The sequence below is a fragment of the Terrapene carolina genome, unplaced genomic scaffold (genome assembly GCF_002925995.2).
Source record: "Terrapene carolina triunguis isolate 2854851 unplaced genomic scaffold, T_m_triunguis-2.0 Scaffold69, whole genome shotgun sequence".
In the NCBI taxonomy this organism is placed as follows: Eukaryota; Metazoa; Chordata; order Testudines; family Emydidae; genus Terrapene; species Terrapene triunguis.
In genome coordinates, this window is record NW_020664420.1 from 25,735,762 (window position 1) to 25,754,373 (window position 18,612).

An 18,612-nucleotide genomic window follows, 5' to 3' on the forward strand; every position below is an offset into this window, starting at 1 on the left:
CCTGACCAGCCACAGGAAAGGAAATCAGTACGTTCTTCAACGTGGAAACAAAGACGTTGAGATGGCCAAATGATTGAATACTCTGTGATAGGAAACAAAATGAAGTTGTAAGCGGTCTAATGCGGGTTGCTCTAATTGGAGAAAGTTAAGGGAGATTATGCTAAATTGGTATGGGCATATTCAGCGGTGACCTGAGAGCTATCTCGGTTGGATGGCTCTTGCAATGATTGTAGATGGAAGACGACGAATAGGGAGACCAAAGACTTGGTACATGGATTGGATGTCAGCAGATCTCAGAAAGTCCAATCTGTATGATAATCTGGCATACAATCATGTTTCAGAAGCAGGCTATAAAAGTCACCTACCCCAAATAGGGAAATGGCAAGAAAGAACAAGACTGATCAGATACTTAATACAATTAATATTAACAATAAGTGAGAAGGAACACAAGTCAAATTGGGAAAGAACGGGTTAAGCGATATTTGGATAAGTTAGATGTATTCAAATTGGCTGACCCTGATGAAATTCACCCGAGGTGAAACTAGTTGGAACAATCTTGTAACCATTAGTAATTGTGTTAGAGAACTCCTGGAGGACGGGTGAGGTCCCAGAGGATTGAAGAAGGGAGATATAATACCTATCTTTAAAAAGGGGATCAAAAAGGACCTGAGGAATTATATACCAGTTGGCCTAACTTTGATATCTTCAAAGATACAAGACAATTCTTTAATAATTTGTTTCAGTAAGCACCTAGAGAATAATAGAGTTATAAGTAAGGCTAAGTTTTTATCATGGATATTTTTAGTAAAAGTCATGGAACAGGTCACGGGTAATAAACAAAAATTCACGGCAGCCCGTGACCTGTCTCTGACTTTCACTAAAAATATCCCTGGCAAAAGGAGTAGGCAGGTTCAGCACCCGCTGCTGCTGGGGCTCCCTGGTCCCCCACCGCTGCAGTGTGTGAGAACTCTGGAGTCCCCCTACCTGTGGGGTTGGGCTGCTGCGGGGTCCCCTCACCCTAGGGGCAGCTGAGAGCTGCAGGGTCCTCCAGCCACTGGTCAGGGCTGGGAAGCTGCCGGGGTCCCTCCACCGCCCACCACAGCTGTGCAGCTGCAGGGTCCACCAGCCCCCTGCCAGGTCCCCGGGGTCTGATGAAAAAATGTTTTGTTGAAAAATTCCTAACCATCTTTAATAATCTTACTTTTACCCATTATGGAGAGTGTTAGGGTGTCTAGGTTCCTTTCACTGACTGTGTACTGAAGTTTAGTATTACAGCTTTCTGAATTGCATTAGAACACAGCTTGAACTTGTAAGAAGGCTCATGCATGTATTTCTTTTAATTTTCTGTACAATAAAAATATAGCTGATGTGAATGTATTCTCCATAAGTGTTACACAGGGAATAAAGAGGGCCTATGTCTCGTCCATTACTAATTCCAGTAATTCTATTATTATTTCTATTATTATTATTATTATTATTATTATCTGTGGAATAGGAATTATTATAGTTGTGCTTTGAATTTATATAGAAGCATCTTTCTTCCAAGGAGCACTATACAAGCATCCGTGAATTAAACTTTACAACACTTCTGTGAGGTGTCCACATTTTACATGTGGGTTAACTGAGGCATGAGATGTTAGATAATTTATGCAAGGCTGTAGACTGAGTCAGCAGCAAGCTAGTTAAACGAAGTTGAAAAGTGGGCATTCTGAATCCCAGCCTTATTCTTAGCAGTAGACCAGATTCCCTTTTTGTCTTATAGTAAGACAATGTCAAAAATTCATTGTACCAGTTGATTATTTTAAAATATTTGAGATTTAACAAGTCATTTTTATAACAAGTAACATATTTATATCTATCACAAAGCTCTTGAACTTTAAGGAGCAGATTCCACAACCATTCTATGGAACTTCTTGTGTAAGGAACTGTGACGGGTTGGATCACAGAAACCCCCTTGGGGCTGCCAACTGATGTGCCAAGACTTCCTCTGCCCCTGCTTTCCCTGTCCTCCCAGCTTCGGACTTTAACACCCTGTCTGGTTTGAGCCAGACCCACTAGTCTGCTGCAAACTCAGACCCAGGTTTGAACCTCATCCCCTAACAGTTGTAGGCTTAAACTGAAAGCAGTTTGCAGAAGTGTTTCTGTTTTTAATACTCAGATATTCAACTTCCAATGGGGTTTAAACCCCAAATAATAAAGCTTATACAGGGTAAACTTATAAATTGTTCACCTCTATAACACTGATAGAGAGATATGCACAGCTGTTTGCCCCCCCAGGTATTAATACGTACTTTGCCCCCCTAGGTATTAATACATACTTTGGGTTAATTAATAAATAAAAAGTGATTTTATTAAATACAAAAAGTAGAATTTAAGTGGGTCCAAGTAGTGACAAACAAAATAAAGTGAATTACCAAGTAAAATAAAATAAAACACGCAAATCTAAGCCTAGTACAGTAATAAAACTAAATACAGATAAAATCTCACCCTCCTGCACAGGGCTGGCGTTGCTGCTTGCCCCCGTGCACGTTCCTCTGTGCTCCGCTAGGGGTCACACCCCACTTTTTGGGCAAAACTGGGCATTTGTCCAGATTGCTCTTGCCAACTGATGATCAGTTGGCAAGAGCAAATGGGACAAATGCCCAGTTTTGCCAAAAAAGTCAGGACAGCTGGGACAGGTCTTAAAAAGGACTGTCCCAGCTAAAACTGTACATATGGTCACCCTATCCTTAGCTCACTCAGCCAAGGAGGGGAGAAGGCATCTTCCCTCCAAGAGACTTCTTCTGGCTCTGAAAACTCTACCAATCTCTCTTCCCACCTGACCACTTTCTTCTTGTGCCTTTCTACTTACTGGGTTAATTAGCCCATCCTCCAGCCCATCCTCAGTCTATCAGTTATACACAGCTTTGCCCCTCAAGTTTACTCTGAGGCAGTTTAACTGGTAATCCAATGATCAGAGTGCAGGGACAGCCACTGTTGCCCAGAACTCTATCACAAGGAACAAGCCAGACTCTAATTGCAATAAGCCATTCTGACTGAGCATTGATAGGCTATTAGAATAGTCAAGCATAGATATCACAAAGGCATGGATCATCATGATGAACTCTATATGTAGAATTAAAATGTACAACTTCCGGCCTGGTGCTAAAAGCCTGATCTTCCATATTCTGCTCAGGGTCAAAAATTACACCCAAAGTGTGAACCTTATTATTACCTTCCTGGAGCACACTTAATTAACAGATAGGAAGAGATCCTGAGTCATCAAAATCCATCCATCCAGAATCCAACCAGTTCTCCCATTCAACAATTTGTAATTCTGTTTTATCCAGCTAACTTGCATCAGCCCTGCAATTCGGCTATTGCAGAAACAGAATCCTCACTATATTTTTGTTTAAAAATTAATTATTAATTTTTACAAAGGAAAATTATGAAACTAATATTAACCAAGATTAAAACGTAATGTGGTTGCTTAATATTTATTTCTGCTGTCAAAAATACCATTTTGAGCAAAATGGCTGCCTCCAACAGCAACCTCAGGAAAATCACTTTTAATCAAAATCACAATGGTCACTTTACTCATGGTCTTGATTTTATACATAGTTACATAATGTTGCATGTTACATTGAATTTTTTTTTTAACAGCTCTGCTTCACCTCTGTGCATCTTTCAATGTTGATGTCAAAAATGCAATGACGTTCAGTGGCTCTGTGGAGGACATGTTTGGGTACACTGTTCAACAGTATGAAAATGAGGAAGGAAAATGGTGAGTTTGTTTTTCTAAATAGCAATAATATCCTAATTGTAAATTATTTAATAACAGGAATAGCACACATTGGAACTGTATTCTGTTCCATAATTTCAGTAAGTAAGGGCCAGATTCTGCCTTCTTTCGTCATGGTAAATATTTCCTTGCTTTGTACAGTTGTCTCTAATGGGTTCTGTCAGTGATTGTCTGCATTGGTTATGCCAACCTGCAGGAAAACTTTTGGATCAAAATATCAAATAATACAATACCCTTTAATTTGGGCTAAAAATGTCTTCTTTGATGAGTATATTGCTGTTTGGTGTTTTGGACCCTCTGCTCATTGCTGCTACATTCTGAAATAAAAGGTTTATTCAGCCAGGTTTGTTGCTGTCTTTGCTTCTTCAGAATGATGCCATGCTAGATGTTCCACTGAGATGGCAATGCTATGAGAAAGCTCAAATCAGAGAGGGGACCATCTCCTCTGCACTGAGAGTGGAATTCAGAATAAGAGTATCCTGTCCCATTACTTGTCCAGTGGAGAGGGAGTTAATCCTCTCTGCAGCTGCACCTTTGAGAATTATTCCTGTTCCCACACTGGTCACTAGTTGGGTAGACTATTGAATTGGGGGTCGGATGACCCAAGAATTGGGAATACTGAAGCATAGCTCTGCAGCAGTCACCATTCTCTGTAGGTTTCCCTATTTTTGAAATGGGCTTCTGCAGCAGTCTAATATTTCTGCTGAACAAGATAGGAAAACAGCCGAGGACAATCTACGGGATTCAGGCCCATGTGGCTATAGATCTATTCTGCTAGATCAGGCCATCAGTATGTAGTACCTTCACTAATCTTACGTGCAAATGTAACAACATAGCTGCAGGTTGTTGATGAGGCCATGTACAATATTACTGTCTCACACTCGCTATTACAGAATCACTAGAAAGTATTGAAAGTAATGAAATTGCAGGTGCCACTTTTAAAATACTATTTCATGATTTTCTGGCTTGTGGGTTCTTTAAATATACATTAAGGTAAATGCCAGGCCTACACTGTCCTTCCTTGACCTGGACTGGCTCTTTAGGATACCCTACACATCCCAGAAATAGGGATTTTGCTAAGTCAACTCCTTGGAAATGTAGCAGGCTCTTTCAAAAATAGAAAATACGAACCACAGATGATAATCTTCCTGTGGCATAAGCCCAAAACAACCCCCTGGATTCAACCATCCCCAAAGTTCAAATTCAGAGACAGCCATAGGTGCTGGAACTAGGGGTGCTGCCACACCCACTGGCTTGAAGTGGTTTCCATCATATACGGGGTTTACAGTTTGTTTCAATGGCTCTCAGCACCCCCACTATATAAATTGTTGCAGCACCCCTGGAGACAGATGTGCAATTCATGTCCATCGCTAGTTCAAAGTGGCTGTGTTGAGAGGCTGTATGTCTTTAAGCATTTAAATAGTCCGTGGTCTGACATCAGCATGTTATACAGAACAGGAAATCCGTACACTGCCTAAAACTAGATTCACAAGGTTTTATGATAATGTAAAAGTGTGGAAACACGTATTAGATACTGCAGAGTTAAAGATGTTTAGCACTCTGAGTTTCCTGTAAATCTATCTTTGTGTCAGGAAACCAAAGAATCACCTGCAGAAACCCTAATTCAACAAGACAGCCTTTCTTCAAACCATTTATCAAAGTGCTTATAGTTCCTATTTCAAGGTATATTAAACAAAAATTAATGAGAAAAGAAGAATTCTGGGCAGGATCCTGCTGGGTTGTGATCACCACCTGTGAGATGTCAAGCATCCTCAACTTCATCACCTTACAGTTTCTCCTTCTGAAGAAGATTGCTTGTAGAAAATACATATAATGTGGTTGTAGAAAATACATATAATGTGGCATATGAAGAAATAGCATGAAGGAAAATATCACCCTCATCCAATATGTATTCAGAGCATTTTATTTTGAAGAAAAGTTATTAGTTAAAACAATCTGCGCAGATCCCATTGAGTCATGCCAACTTTTGTTTGCTTTAGGGATAGTGTATTGGAACTGCACTTGTAAATTGCTGTGACCATATCCTCTGTGCCACATTTTCTGTTATTTTTTGGTGGGGGGCTTTTTTAATCCATAAACTAGCGTTTACATATTATAGTTCATATAGCTTATCCCAAGCTGCTGAGCTCTTTCTTAGGTAGATGTCTCAAGATCAGAAGAGTGATTTCTGAAAACTATACCACAGTAACATAATTGTCCAGAAATATGCACCTCTAATTTTGTTTGGGGTCCCTAGGCAGTGTAGCTTATGAAGATAAAACTGCTGATAAAACTACTTAAGCAGTCTCTTCATCTCTGGAGATCAGAAGCTCTCATTTTCACTGAAGACTCCTATTGTAGATCTAAGGGTGAATATTTAATTCCCAATGCTTATAAAATATAGGATGTGAAAGGTTGCAAAACTATAAATCCAGAGTTTATGATTATATCAAACTCTGAAAAAGCCCAACTGTTTGTCAGAATCCTAAAAATGTTAGCTTTAACCCTCAATCTCTACATAGCCATTATTTTTTATGAATACTGAAAGGGAAGACCCATATCTTTTACACTATTTCTTTAAATTACTTAAGGCCAAATTCTCCCCTTGGATGCCTGTAAATATCTATCATTCCGTAGACCAGGGATCAGCAACCTTTGACATGTGGGCCATCAGGGAAATGTGCTGGCAGGCCGGGACAGTTTGTTTACCTGCAGCGTCCGCAGGTTCGGCCGATCGCAGCCCCTGCCGCTTCCTGCAGCCCGCATTGGCCTGAAACGGTGAACCGCAGTCAGTGGGAGCTGCAATTGGCCGAACCTGCGAACGCTGCAGGTAAACAAACCAGCCCAGCCCACCAGCACATTTCCCTGACTGGCCATGTGCCAAAGGTTGCCGATCCTTGCTGTAGACCATTCATAAATTGTAATTTAAACTAAAATGTAAAAAAAAAAATAAAGGAGGAGAGAGAAGATCTTTTAAAACAGACAAATGCAGATACTTTTTCAAATCTTTTGTCCCCCAAAATGTCCTTGTTTTCCTTTGGCGTTGTCTTTTCCTCCACACATCCATGAACACATACACTCACACACCTCTTTCCTTTTCTGTGTTCCTCTAAAGGAGCAGAAGATGACATGGTTACTTTTCTTTGTCTCTGAACTAAAAATATGATGCCATTTTTCCAGCTGTCTCTCCACCCTGCACACTTATGCAGAGCTTGCTGCAGATGGGCTCCCCAATACGTTTTATAAAGGTGCATTATACTCAGTACTGACTTTCATGTCCACTAATGGAACAAAAGGAAGAAATGTATGCGTTGAGGAGAAAATTCATGTGACTTATTTTGTTTTCAGGGTACTTATTGGTTCTCCATTAGTTGGCCAACCCAAGAAGCGAACAGGAGATGTCTACAAATGCCCTGTAGGGAAGGGCAAATCACCTTGCATAAAACTGAACCTACCAGGTATGAAATAAAATGGCGGTGGCAGAGGACTATCCTTATTCTATGTGTGTAGCTCCCATAGAGGTGACATCTTAGCAAGTTTATGGCTAAATTTTTTTATTACAATTGTTTACAAAAAAAGATAACTAAATTTGTGTAGCTAAATGCTTACATTCTGAAGGATAAAATAATTCATGATAATAAACTAGGAAGTCTTTCAGATCAAGTTGCACATTTGAATATTAATAACAATAGTATTCTGAAGTCTCTTTAGTGCCCTATGTCTGCATGAAATGTGTTGGTGACTTCAGTCCATTTGATGGTGAACCATGGCTATGTTACATAAACACCAGCACAACTGGCACTAATTGACTCTGTCTGGCAGTCCCTACAGAGAGACCAAGGGCTAAATTGTCATGGATTAGCTTTTCAGTATCTGATCCAAACCCCACTGAAGCCAATGAGAGTCTTTCCAATACTTCAATGAGCTTTAGCTGAGATTGTAGCTGGCTAGAAGTGGTCTCACCAGAACAAGGATGAAGCAATTAATATATCAATTAGAGTAAGCCTGGATTGCCACCATAACTGTGGCTGGCATTGGGAGATCCTTGATATAGACAGGAAAAGAGTTACTGTAAAGCTGAGTTTTACCAGATTTATTATTTAGTTTTAATCTTCACTGAAACCTCTTGCATATCAGTGATTTATTTTGATGTAAAAATCTATAACTTATATAATAGCAGACTTCTATAAAGATGTAATGTTTATTTGTTATAACTGGCAAAATTGTGTGTGAACAGTAATCTCCTGCTTTCATCACACTGCTATTTCTATGTTCTTTTGTGGTTCAGGAAAACTATTTGAGACAGTGACCCAGACAAAATTCTGGGATGAAAGCCAGTTTTTGCATTTTTACTTGTTCATTATACTCCTAATGACTGTTCCGGGAGGAGGAGGAGTGCTAAAATACTTGATAGAACCAAAAACAAGCTGTGTTTTATGTTTGTAAGTTTTATACTAGAGGACATATAATTTAACATCTTTTCACATTTCAAAATACTTAACATTTTGATCTATTTATAGCTAACACTTCAGTTCCTAACATCGTGGAAGTAAAAGAGAACATGACTCTTGGAACAACTTTAGTGACTAACCCAAAAGGAGGCTTTCTGGTAAGAAAATAATTACATTCCTAACTTTGATAGGGAATTATACATATCCCAAAAGCTTCATTATGTAACTTTTAACCCTTTCTATTTCTTAAAGGCTTGTGGGCCACTCTATGCTTACAAATGTGGGCATTTGCATTACACAACTGGCATCTGTTCTAACGTCAGTTCCACATTTGAAGTTGTAAATGCCATTGCACCATCTGTACAAGGTATGCATACCACAGTAATGTTCTCATGTGTTTGAAAGCATGAAGCACTGAACAAGACAAATGTCTACACACTGGCATACCAAAAAGCATAAACTATTTTTCCAAGCTACCAGCATTACCAAGTTAAGTAAATGTTTTCATTGTCAGTATATAAGCTAACTTCTTGCTACTTTTGGAATAAATATGCAGTGTAAACAATCTCTAGAATGCTATGTAATGTCCAAACATAATTGCTAAAAATAGTCCTGAAGCTTTTCCTTATGGTTAGAAGAGTTTCTTTAAATAATGAACGCAAGTTACTGAGACATCTAACAAGCCCAGTCTGGTAAGATATACATTACAAAAACTTAGGATATGTTTAAATGGAAGAACTAGAGTAGGAGAGTAGGAAATTGGAAAATTAAGGGTTTACCTTAATAAAGATCCCAATCCTGTAAACAAACGCATGCCTAACTTTTTGTATGCAATGTTCTACTAATGTTAATGGGACTATTCACACATGTAAAATCCTGGGGCTAAAATGACAAAGCAAATATTGCTGAACACCAGTTTGTTTTAGACCTGTATTTTTAAATGTCAGGCTTAAATGTGATGTCTACAATTATTGGTGCAATGATTATGTATTTGACACTTGTTTGTGACAATTCTCATCTGGCAATTTATGTTGCAGAATGTAAGACCCAACTGGATATTGTCATAGTTCTTGATGGATCTAATAGTATTTACCCATGGAAGAGTGTCACAGATTTTTTAAACAGCCTTCTGGAAAAAATGGATATAGGCCCTCAACAAACACAGGTAAAGTGATGCTGTTATATTATTCTTGTTTGCAGAAAAATATGGTTTACGGAAAATAAAATGAGAGGAGAGTCCATGCAGAGTAAAGTGAGTTTATTACAATGAGGAGTCAAAATAAAATAATTATTTTATCCTCACCTTGTCAGTTTTGCCACAAAGAAAAAGTTCCTTTCTGCTCAGACCCACGGCTTCTTGGAAACACCGTTCAAACAATACCTCCATTATAGGGTGGGGAAGGCGAGCAGCAACCACAGGAGAATGGCTGCTGCCTTATGCCCTCCCGGCCTTCACATACAGGTAGAATAAGGGCGTGAGAGACAATCAACTCTCTCCTCCCCTCTATTCCCCAAGCTTAGCCAGTGGCAGCAGGAAAACACAGAGAATCTCTATACCTCTGCCCTCTTTCCCATCAAGGCACCATCTCCATGTGCATTCTGTGTACAGGGAAAGCCTCAGAGCAGCCAAGTCTGTTCTGCTCTTCCTTCCTCTTCTCAGGACACCAGAAGTTGTCTTTCCCCCGCCATCAGATCAAACATCCCTTCCCTACTGAGATAGGAGGAAGGCTGTGAGAGCATGGGAAATTGAATTCCAGATTACTAAATTGCCCATCAGAGAGGCCCTGATCAGTTGAGATCCCACCCCTCCCCTCTCACTGGGGAGACCCTGATAGACTGGGACTTCCCCCCAGCCTCTCCCCTCTCCCTGGAGAGACCAGTACCACCAGGATTTCTCCCTGCTTCCTCTCCCCTCCCACTGGAGAGACCGGGACCAGCTGGGACCTCTCCCGTCACTTCCCACTGGAGAGACCCTGACTGGCCAGGACTTTTCCTCTACCTCTCCCCTCTCCCTAGAGTGGCCAGGATCTCTCCCCCTTTCCCATCGCTGCCTATGGCCAAGAGGAGTGTGGCTGGGCCCCCTACCCCTCTTATCTATATTTTAAACATGCAGGCCTTATTTTACTCTCACTCACACTGCTTTAAATTCTATTTGATTGGATCAGATTGGATTTGTACAACTGCCTCCATCACTATAATTTCTGAGCACTTTGAAATCCATGGAGTTACACTGATTTCAAGCCAGTGTTCCACAAGTGAAAGGAGAATTGGGTCCCTGCTGTACACTGTAGTTTAGAACGAATTTATAATATGCCTTTGGCTATTAGTTTTACAAAACCATGTTCTGATTGTCTGCTTGAGGCTTTTTGGTTTCTCTCCTCCATGAAAAAATGGTCATCACAGTTATGGCTAAATGAGGTTTCATCTTCTCACTATAACTAAGAAAGAAATGGAGTAAAAGGGGAAGGAAAGAAAAAGTCCTCAATTCTCTATTTTAGAATGATATATTAAAGCAATAGCTAAAACATTCAGGTACAAAGAGACAAAGTTTGCTGTATTTATTTTTCCCACAAGAACTTCCTCCTCCTCTCTCTTTCCCTAACTGAGCAGAGTGCTCAGCATAGTTTCTCAGGCAGCTGGCCTGCTTTTAAGTTGTACTTGTACATCAGACATGTAATGTATGTTTCCCTGTTCAGCATCAGATGTAAGAGTTCAGCTCAAAAGCAGCCCAGCTGCCGCAGTTCAAAGCAGCCCAATTGTCTCAGCCATGGCTGATGAGAACAGAAGCCGAAATGAAGGAGAAATGTGGCATTCTCCTTTGAAGTTTGGCCACTTGAGAAGCAATCATGAGAGGGGGTGCCCAAAACTCAAATTGAAAGGTGACATTGCTATTGCTGGTCATGCGAGCAGCAGAGCTGCTCAAGTGGCTGGGTTGAGTGTGGTTGCTTTTTCTGAACGGTGGGGAGAGAACTGAAGGAATATGGGGGAGGGGAGAAGGGGGAAAGGGATCATGGAGAAAATAGGATGAGAAAGAGAAACAGGAGGAAAGAAACAATTAAAATGAGAAGTGGGATGAGAAGCTGCAAAGCAAAGGGAAAGTTAAAATGGGGATCATGAATAAAGGAAAAAAGCATTACTGCCTTTTTCATACAAGTTCTTTTTTTCCCTCCTGTCTGAGCTATGTCCTATGGCACAAGCCTATGCCGAACAGAAAAAAAAAAGTTTCATTAAAACTTTGGAGCCATATTACAATGATTTTAAAAGACTCTCAGGCCTGTTTTATTGCTGCTTTAATTCACACTTTGGAGGCTATGGGCAAGTGGCTTGTGCTTCATGATGCCCCCCACAGGCTGAATCAATGGGCTAATAAAACATGCCCCGTGGTATCTTAATGATCACTTTTATTTCCAAAGGACAGAAAGGGCATTATATGTATAAAAAATATTGTGGCATTAAGAAGCTTTTGTATGAAGGGAGGATTTAGTGATGGCTTAAACATCATTATGTTTGACTAATGAGGGGCAAGATAGACCAAACAAAATGGCATGGAATAAATCAGACTTTGTCATGACTGAGGAAAGTTCAGCTGGTTCTATATATGTAAAAATGGACCATCTGTTATTGCTTTTCAAGCTTTTTCAGTTTTTAATCTCATCTCAAATAAGTTGGCTAAAACCAATAATTTTCTTTCTCTCCCTCCTCCACATCCCAGTGAGGAATGTCCTGGCATTTCATTGCTTTAAATTTTACTGTTTGTTTTTTTAAGAATACAATTGTTTCCATGTATATTTATTAGGACAGCTAACTTATACTTCAAACAAGGGACTGTATTTATTAATAGAAGGAACAACACTATATATTGCTTCAAAAAAGTTTTGTCTTAAAATAGAACAGTCACACAGAACATAGAACTTTTCCTTGAATAGTCTTACAGCGCTTTTGCACGGGAACTTGGGACAATTACAGAACCATTCCCTCATGGAAAATAAAAATGTGTGGAATGTAAGGGAAGAGGACAAAGACATGTTCAATAAGTCATGAGTCAACAAACATGTTCAATAAGCTGAGGTCAGTAAAGCTGGGAAGAAAAAATGTTAGTTTTTCTGAGGCAACACAGAAATACTGCCCCCTAACTAATAGGATCCTATTTCACATATGTAAACCAAGCAAATCAAGACTCATATTACAAGTGTAACCCTTCTGCCGGTCTGTGTTGGCAGCAACAAGGGCCGGGTTCAGTATCTAGGGGTTCTGTTTCAATAACGCAATGCAAAACCGGCTCGAGCCCCCATCCAGTGACCTGGGACAATTACATACCACCCCCTGGGTGCCTCTAAGAGGCAATACTTCCCCTCTCGCAAGCACGGAGTCTGAGTGTAGCAGAAAATGTTTAATAACATGAGGTAAACGACATCAGCATTAAATTGGAAAAACACCACAAACAGGATTCATAACACAAACCATGACCAAAAGACCCATCCCAGCAAATTGGGCCGTGTCCTTTTCCTTTGGTTCTTGAATCCAACAACCCAAAAATCACCCAAAGTCCCACACCCCAAAAGTCTCTGCCCCTGGTCAGTGCAGCCCCAGAGTTCAAAAGTTTATCTGCAGGGTTTTACCCCGCCCCCAGCCTGGGTGGAAATGGGGAGGGAGAAAAGGGGCACGCAGGGTGTTAAGGGGCACCTTACGTGGTCCGAGGCCGACTGCCCGTCTCTCCGTGGGGTTCCGCTGCAGCCTTCACCATGAGCCGCTCCACTCCACCAACTGTCCCGTGAGCCGCTCCTGCCACCCCACGAACTGCTCCGCTCCACTCTGCTCCTACAACCGTCCCCGCAAACTGCTCAGCTCCATTTGCCGTTCCATGGGCCGCTCCAACTATCCCACAAACTGCTCCGCTCCACCAGCCGTCCCGCAAACTGCTCAGCTCCACTCGCCATTCCGTGGGCCGCTCCAACCATCCCACAAACTGCTTCGCTCTGCCAGCCGCTTAGCAATATAGCTTCAGACTCCCCCACTAGTTAACACAGCACTCAGTGATCTCAGCTCTTAGTAACTTTAGTTCTTTAGTGATTTCAGCTTGTAGTAGGGAAGCCCCAGGGCTGGTGCACCACTGGCCCAAAGTGAATTCCACATAGCAGCCTGTAAGTAGACTCTCAATAGAATCAAAATTAGCTCTGCTATTCAACAGTGGAGATGGTGCAATTGGTGTTTCAGGCCCTCAAAGGGGTCCTATACTCTCTGGTACAAATACCTGTCCCCATCCTCTCTCAATTCACTGGGTTTTGGAACCCATGTCCCTTGTCTAGCGAGTGCTACTTAGGTGATGGTGAGACCCTCTGTCATAAAACAGTTTCATTGTCCTTGATTCACATAATCAGGGTAACAACACTTTATTCCTCCTGCCCCAATAACAGAGAAACTGGGGATCCCACGGCAGCCAAAGTGACCATTTTGGGCTGCCATGGGCTCATGCTAGGCGTGGTGGGTGTGCCTATGCAAACAAGATCAGCCCCCGGAGTTCTTTTCCACACTTGCCATAATTCACCACCAGATGTCAGAGTAGAGCTCATCCTGACTCTGCTTACACAAGTAAGATCGGGATTAGTAGTCTGATGAGGTATGGGAGTTTGGACAGGATCCTAAGGCAAGGTTACATCAGTCAGATGTGTGCCCAGTATAAAGGCCCCCAAAAGCCCAACCTTCCATTCCTATTACATTAGAGATTTATGTCTAATATGGCTCAGGCAGGATCGCTAGTGAGGCATGATACTTTTGCCGTTAAGCAAATACAACAATTCTTTCCTGGCCTTTCCCACTGATTGTCTGCCGTTGCTTTCACGGAAAGAAGGAGGGAGAGGGGCCTGACGACATGTAGCCAAAACCACCCGCGACAAAGTTTTTGACCCATCAGGCATTGGGAGCTTAACCCAGAATTCCAATGGGCAGCAGAGACTGCAGGAACTGTGGGATAGCTACCCATAGTGCACCGCTTTGTAAGTCGATGCTAGCCGCGGTAGTGAGGACGCACTCCGCCAACTTAATGTGCTTAGTGTGGACATACGCAATAGACTGTATAAAATCAAATTCTAAAAAATTGACTTCTATAAAATCGACCTAATTTCGTAGTGTAGATATACCCTAAGAAAAAGAAATCACTGAAAGCCAGCTTCCTTTGACTGGGCACATTTCTCCTTCAACTGCAGTCAAAACACATGCCACAAAATTAGGTGCCTCGGAGGCAAGGGGTTCAGAATTTAACCTTTGACAAGGGATACAATTTTAGCCACACGTCTCCTATGAGCAGTAAATGCCATGTGTGCCTCAGTCTCTTGTGTAACCTAAACAAGAGTTACACATTGTGCAGAATCCGCAGGGACACACAGCCCCAGGATATTCCTCATTACAGGAGCAGAAGGGCACATTTTTAGAGGCAATTTTAAAAGGGTGCAACTTATCTTAATGGGGTGAACTTATGTATATTCTTCCTTTAGAAAAAGCAAGCAAATCTGAGATGCAGAAGTTAAAGGTGATAGGATTCTCTGTTATTGTCATATCCCTTTATAATCATACCCCTAACAGGACCATGGGGTTAATGATACTATTACAGTGTCAGTGTTTATTTTATCACAGTATAGGCTATTTATCCCATACTAGCATCATCAGTCTGAATGCTAGTAAACAAAAACTTTTCATAGGCCGAGGGAAATGTTATAAAATTGTCTCAGAAACACATCTATAAAGCAAGTCTAAAACACCAACCACGCCACCTATAAAATAATATGACTGTATAAACATTATAGAGGTCTTATTGATCCTCAATACCTAAATGTTACAGAGCTTTTAATAATAGATGGGTGAAATATAAATATGCCACATAATAGTGCATTACCCTAAATAACACCAATAAATCGTAAAGCTTAACATAAAATTGAAATATGCTAATGGAATATTGTGTGGATTTTTCCCAGTAAAAGCAGTCAAGAACCTGCCAAAACATTAAAAGAGACTGAGATGAATGAGGGAAATTAATTAATATTTAGAAATACTGCTTATCTTTTTTTTATTTTACATTCTGTTTTTGCAGTAGGTTCACTCAGGCATTTGCAGATCGGCTGTAATTCAGTGTGTCAAGCTCTCACACAAAGACATGTCCAGCTGAGATCTTCTTGGGTTTCCCTTCTTTCCAGTAGCCACCATTTTATTCAAGTTCTCCCCTCTGGCACATGTCAAGCATAAAGAAACTATTGGTTTGGTTTACCTCCTGCTGGGAGAATGGCCTGAGCCTGCACTACCCTCCCTGCTGTCCCTTAAATCAGAGAGCACTGTGCTCTTGATCAAGCTAAAGATCACTGTGATCTTCATCTCCTACTGGGGCCTGAAAACATTAGTGATACTTCTAGTTTTGGTATAGATAATATATTGGATATAACTGAAATGTATTTTAAAAGCATTATAGTATTATTGGATGTGAAATATGTCCTCTTACTCCATAGGCAGTTGTGAAAGCTCACCTGTAGAGCTAGACATTTTTTTTTTTTTTTTTTTTTACACAAAACTGGTGAGAGGGAGACTCTCTACAATGTGTTAGTTAAGACACTGGCCTGGCTCTGGATTCAAGCCAGAGTTTTTCTATCCCAGTTCAGACTTGAATCTGGGTCTCCTAACCCCTGCCCGAATGGCCTAACCACCAGGCTATTAGCTATACTGGGGTTGGTCTTGCTCCTACTACTCCCTCCTCCCCTTTTGTGAAAGAGTCCAAAACCAAATTTTGAAACCTCAGTATGTTTTATGAAACACAATAGTTGTTTTCCAAACAAATCTACTCACATGCAAACTATGTATTTATCTTAGGAGAAATTCACGCCAGGACTAAAGCTGAATGAAATTTTTTGGATGAAATTTTTTTTGCCAAAAAAAAGTATCTTCAGGTCAACCTAAACATCTTATGAATATGTGTTAAATTCACTGAATTGTTTTGGCTGAAACAAAAAAAAAGTTCTGAAAAAGTCTAAATGTTTTGTTTTGACATTTTCTAAATTAAACCTTTTAATTTTTTTATTCAAAATTATTCTTTAAAAAAAACTTCAATTTTATTTTTAAAAAAGGTTTTAAAACATCAAAAAAATAAATCAAATGTTTAATTTGGAATTGGACAAAACATTTCATTAGGCCTGAATAATTATTTTTCCTTTTTTGTTTTATTGGAAATTTTGAAAAAATTTTCATTTTGAGTTGACTTGAAATGAATTTTTTTCCTGATTTTTTTGGCTGCCAATCAGTTACTCACACAGCTCTACCCAGGACTTGTGTTGTGCATACCCATTGCCCTGGCCTTCAGGACAGGCATGTATTTAACCCATTGAGAGAGACTGATGATCACAAAAATGTTCATTATTGAGGGCTTTTTTTTAACAAAAATTGCTTGTTTCAGGTTGGAATTGTTCAATATGGGCAAGAGGTAGTCCATGAATTTAACCTCAATACTTACATGACAACAGATGATGTACTGATTGCAGCCAGCGCGATAACGCAAAGAGGTGGAGCACAAACTATGACAGCCCTTGGAATAGATACAGCCAGGTAAGTGCATACCATTTGATAAAGTAAGGATAAGTTATGGTGGAGATGAATAAAATCAGATGTGTTTGTAGGTTTGGTTTTTATAGATTTTGATTTTGCAAATCAAAATCCGGGGTAGTTTGCATCTGGTTTCCATTGTATCTGAACTAGCAAAGTTTTAGAAGGAGAGATGGACAAAATGTCCTGATTTTGTCCTGCCTTTACAACAGTTCTCATGCAGTCCCTCACAACTGCAGCCACCTCTTGGGTAGAGGGAAGCAGTGAACCAGCACAGAGCAGATACACTGAACAACCCCCTAATCTTAAGAAAAGTGCTGAGGGATCTTTCATAACCATGCAGAACAGGTTAATTTGTTTTTTAAAGTCTTGTCTAAAATACCTCCATACAGTAAATTACAGGGTTAATTGTCGTGTTAATTTAACTTCCTCAAAAGGATATAGGGATGAATTGAATCTACCAGGATTTGAACCTGCAATTCCCAAGGAGGCTAGAGGTTTCGCATCTGACGTATATACTCTATAGTGCTGAAATTTTACCCTTGTATATATAGTAAAATAAGTGTTAAAAGTTCCTTCTGCGCATCTCCCCTTTTTCCATTCATCTGCTCATTAGCTGGCTGCTTTGGGTTCTGCCAAATTTTGGAAGGACGGAAAGATGGGGGAAATTTCATATTTATTGGAATGTGTTTGTTCTGTTTACTTTTGGTATGATGATCATTTCTAGCTTTTTCTCTATTTAGGCTTAATACTAAAGCTATGTGAATAATGGAGTTTTTTAGTAGTAGATTTAATTTAAATAAGGAGTAAATTTAGAGTAGAGCCAAAAACAATTTTTGTTCAGTAAATAGGAAATTAAAAAAAAATCATTTTGACAAAATGAAAATATTTTGTTTTGATGCTGACCATTTTTAAAGGTTTTTGAATTTTTAAAATGAAATTAAAGGTAATTTAGAAACAAAAATTCATTTGAAACTGAAAAATTAAAATGTTTCATTTCAAAAATGTCAAAGTGAAACATTTTGATTTTTCCAGAATTTTGTTTTTTCTAAATAAACAAGTCCGGAAAATTCACAAAATATTGTGATGTCGCCAGAGCTGCATTATATATTGAAAAATAGTTTTGGCTATAAAATTTCACCCAGCTCTATTTAACACATCCTTATGCCTGTATAATACATGCAACTTTGTGTATATGAAAGATTTATATTTTTAATATATGAAAGATTTATATTTTTAATTTTTCCCATGCTGTGGTAAATGTTCTTTTTATTTTTTCCTATATAAACTTTGTTTTTTATATCTTATTTTTGTTAAGTGTGGAGGGAATTTGGGTGAAAAAAATGGGAGTTGAACACTGATACTTAGTATTCATTGTCTGTCTATCTTTTTATCTCCCTCTCTACCTACAGACATGGCACAGATCTACTAGCTAACTAGTCTGTCTATATTGCTCCAAGAGCGACACCATCTGCTTTAATTGTTCTATTATTGTATTTAATAACATCACAGTCTACCAAAAAGCCCCTTGGCAATGCAATTTATTACATTATTTTGTTCTCTTCTGTAGTTTATTCAGACCTCATCTCCTCCTCATACCTTAACATCCTATTTCAGTCAGGATCGAAGTGTTCAAATGGGGGGGGGGGGAGGAGGAAGCAACCTCACTGAAGGGAAGGTTAATGAGCACAGCAACAGTCATGGGTACTTCTAAAGCTGAGTGGTAGAGGGATTGGTACTGATGTTTCTGCTTCTGTTGCTCTGCTCAGTACTGTGATACTCTTCAGTAAAACAAATCCTGTA

The 18,612-nt window shown here is 39.8% G+C and overlaps 1 protein-coding gene across 1 annotated transcript in view; it reads left to right on the forward strand.

Moving 5' to 3' along the window:
• ITGA1 (integrin subunit alpha 1) overlaps positions 1-18,612 on the forward strand; it is a 110,470-nt gene that overhangs the window by 35,337 nt on the left and 56,521 nt on the right. Inside the window, exons 2-7 of the mRNA XM_024210125.2 lie at positions 3,643-3,763; positions 7,130-7,239; positions 8,302-8,390; positions 8,485-8,599; positions 9,270-9,397; positions 16,664-16,812. Of these exons, the coding sequence (XP_024065893.1) occupies positions 3,643-3,763; positions 7,130-7,239; positions 8,302-8,390; positions 8,485-8,599; positions 9,270-9,397; positions 16,664-16,812 (712 nt within the window). The remainder of the gene's footprint in view (positions 1-3,642; positions 3,764-7,129; positions 7,240-8,301; positions 8,391-8,484; positions 8,600-9,269; positions 9,398-16,663; positions 16,813-18,612) is intronic.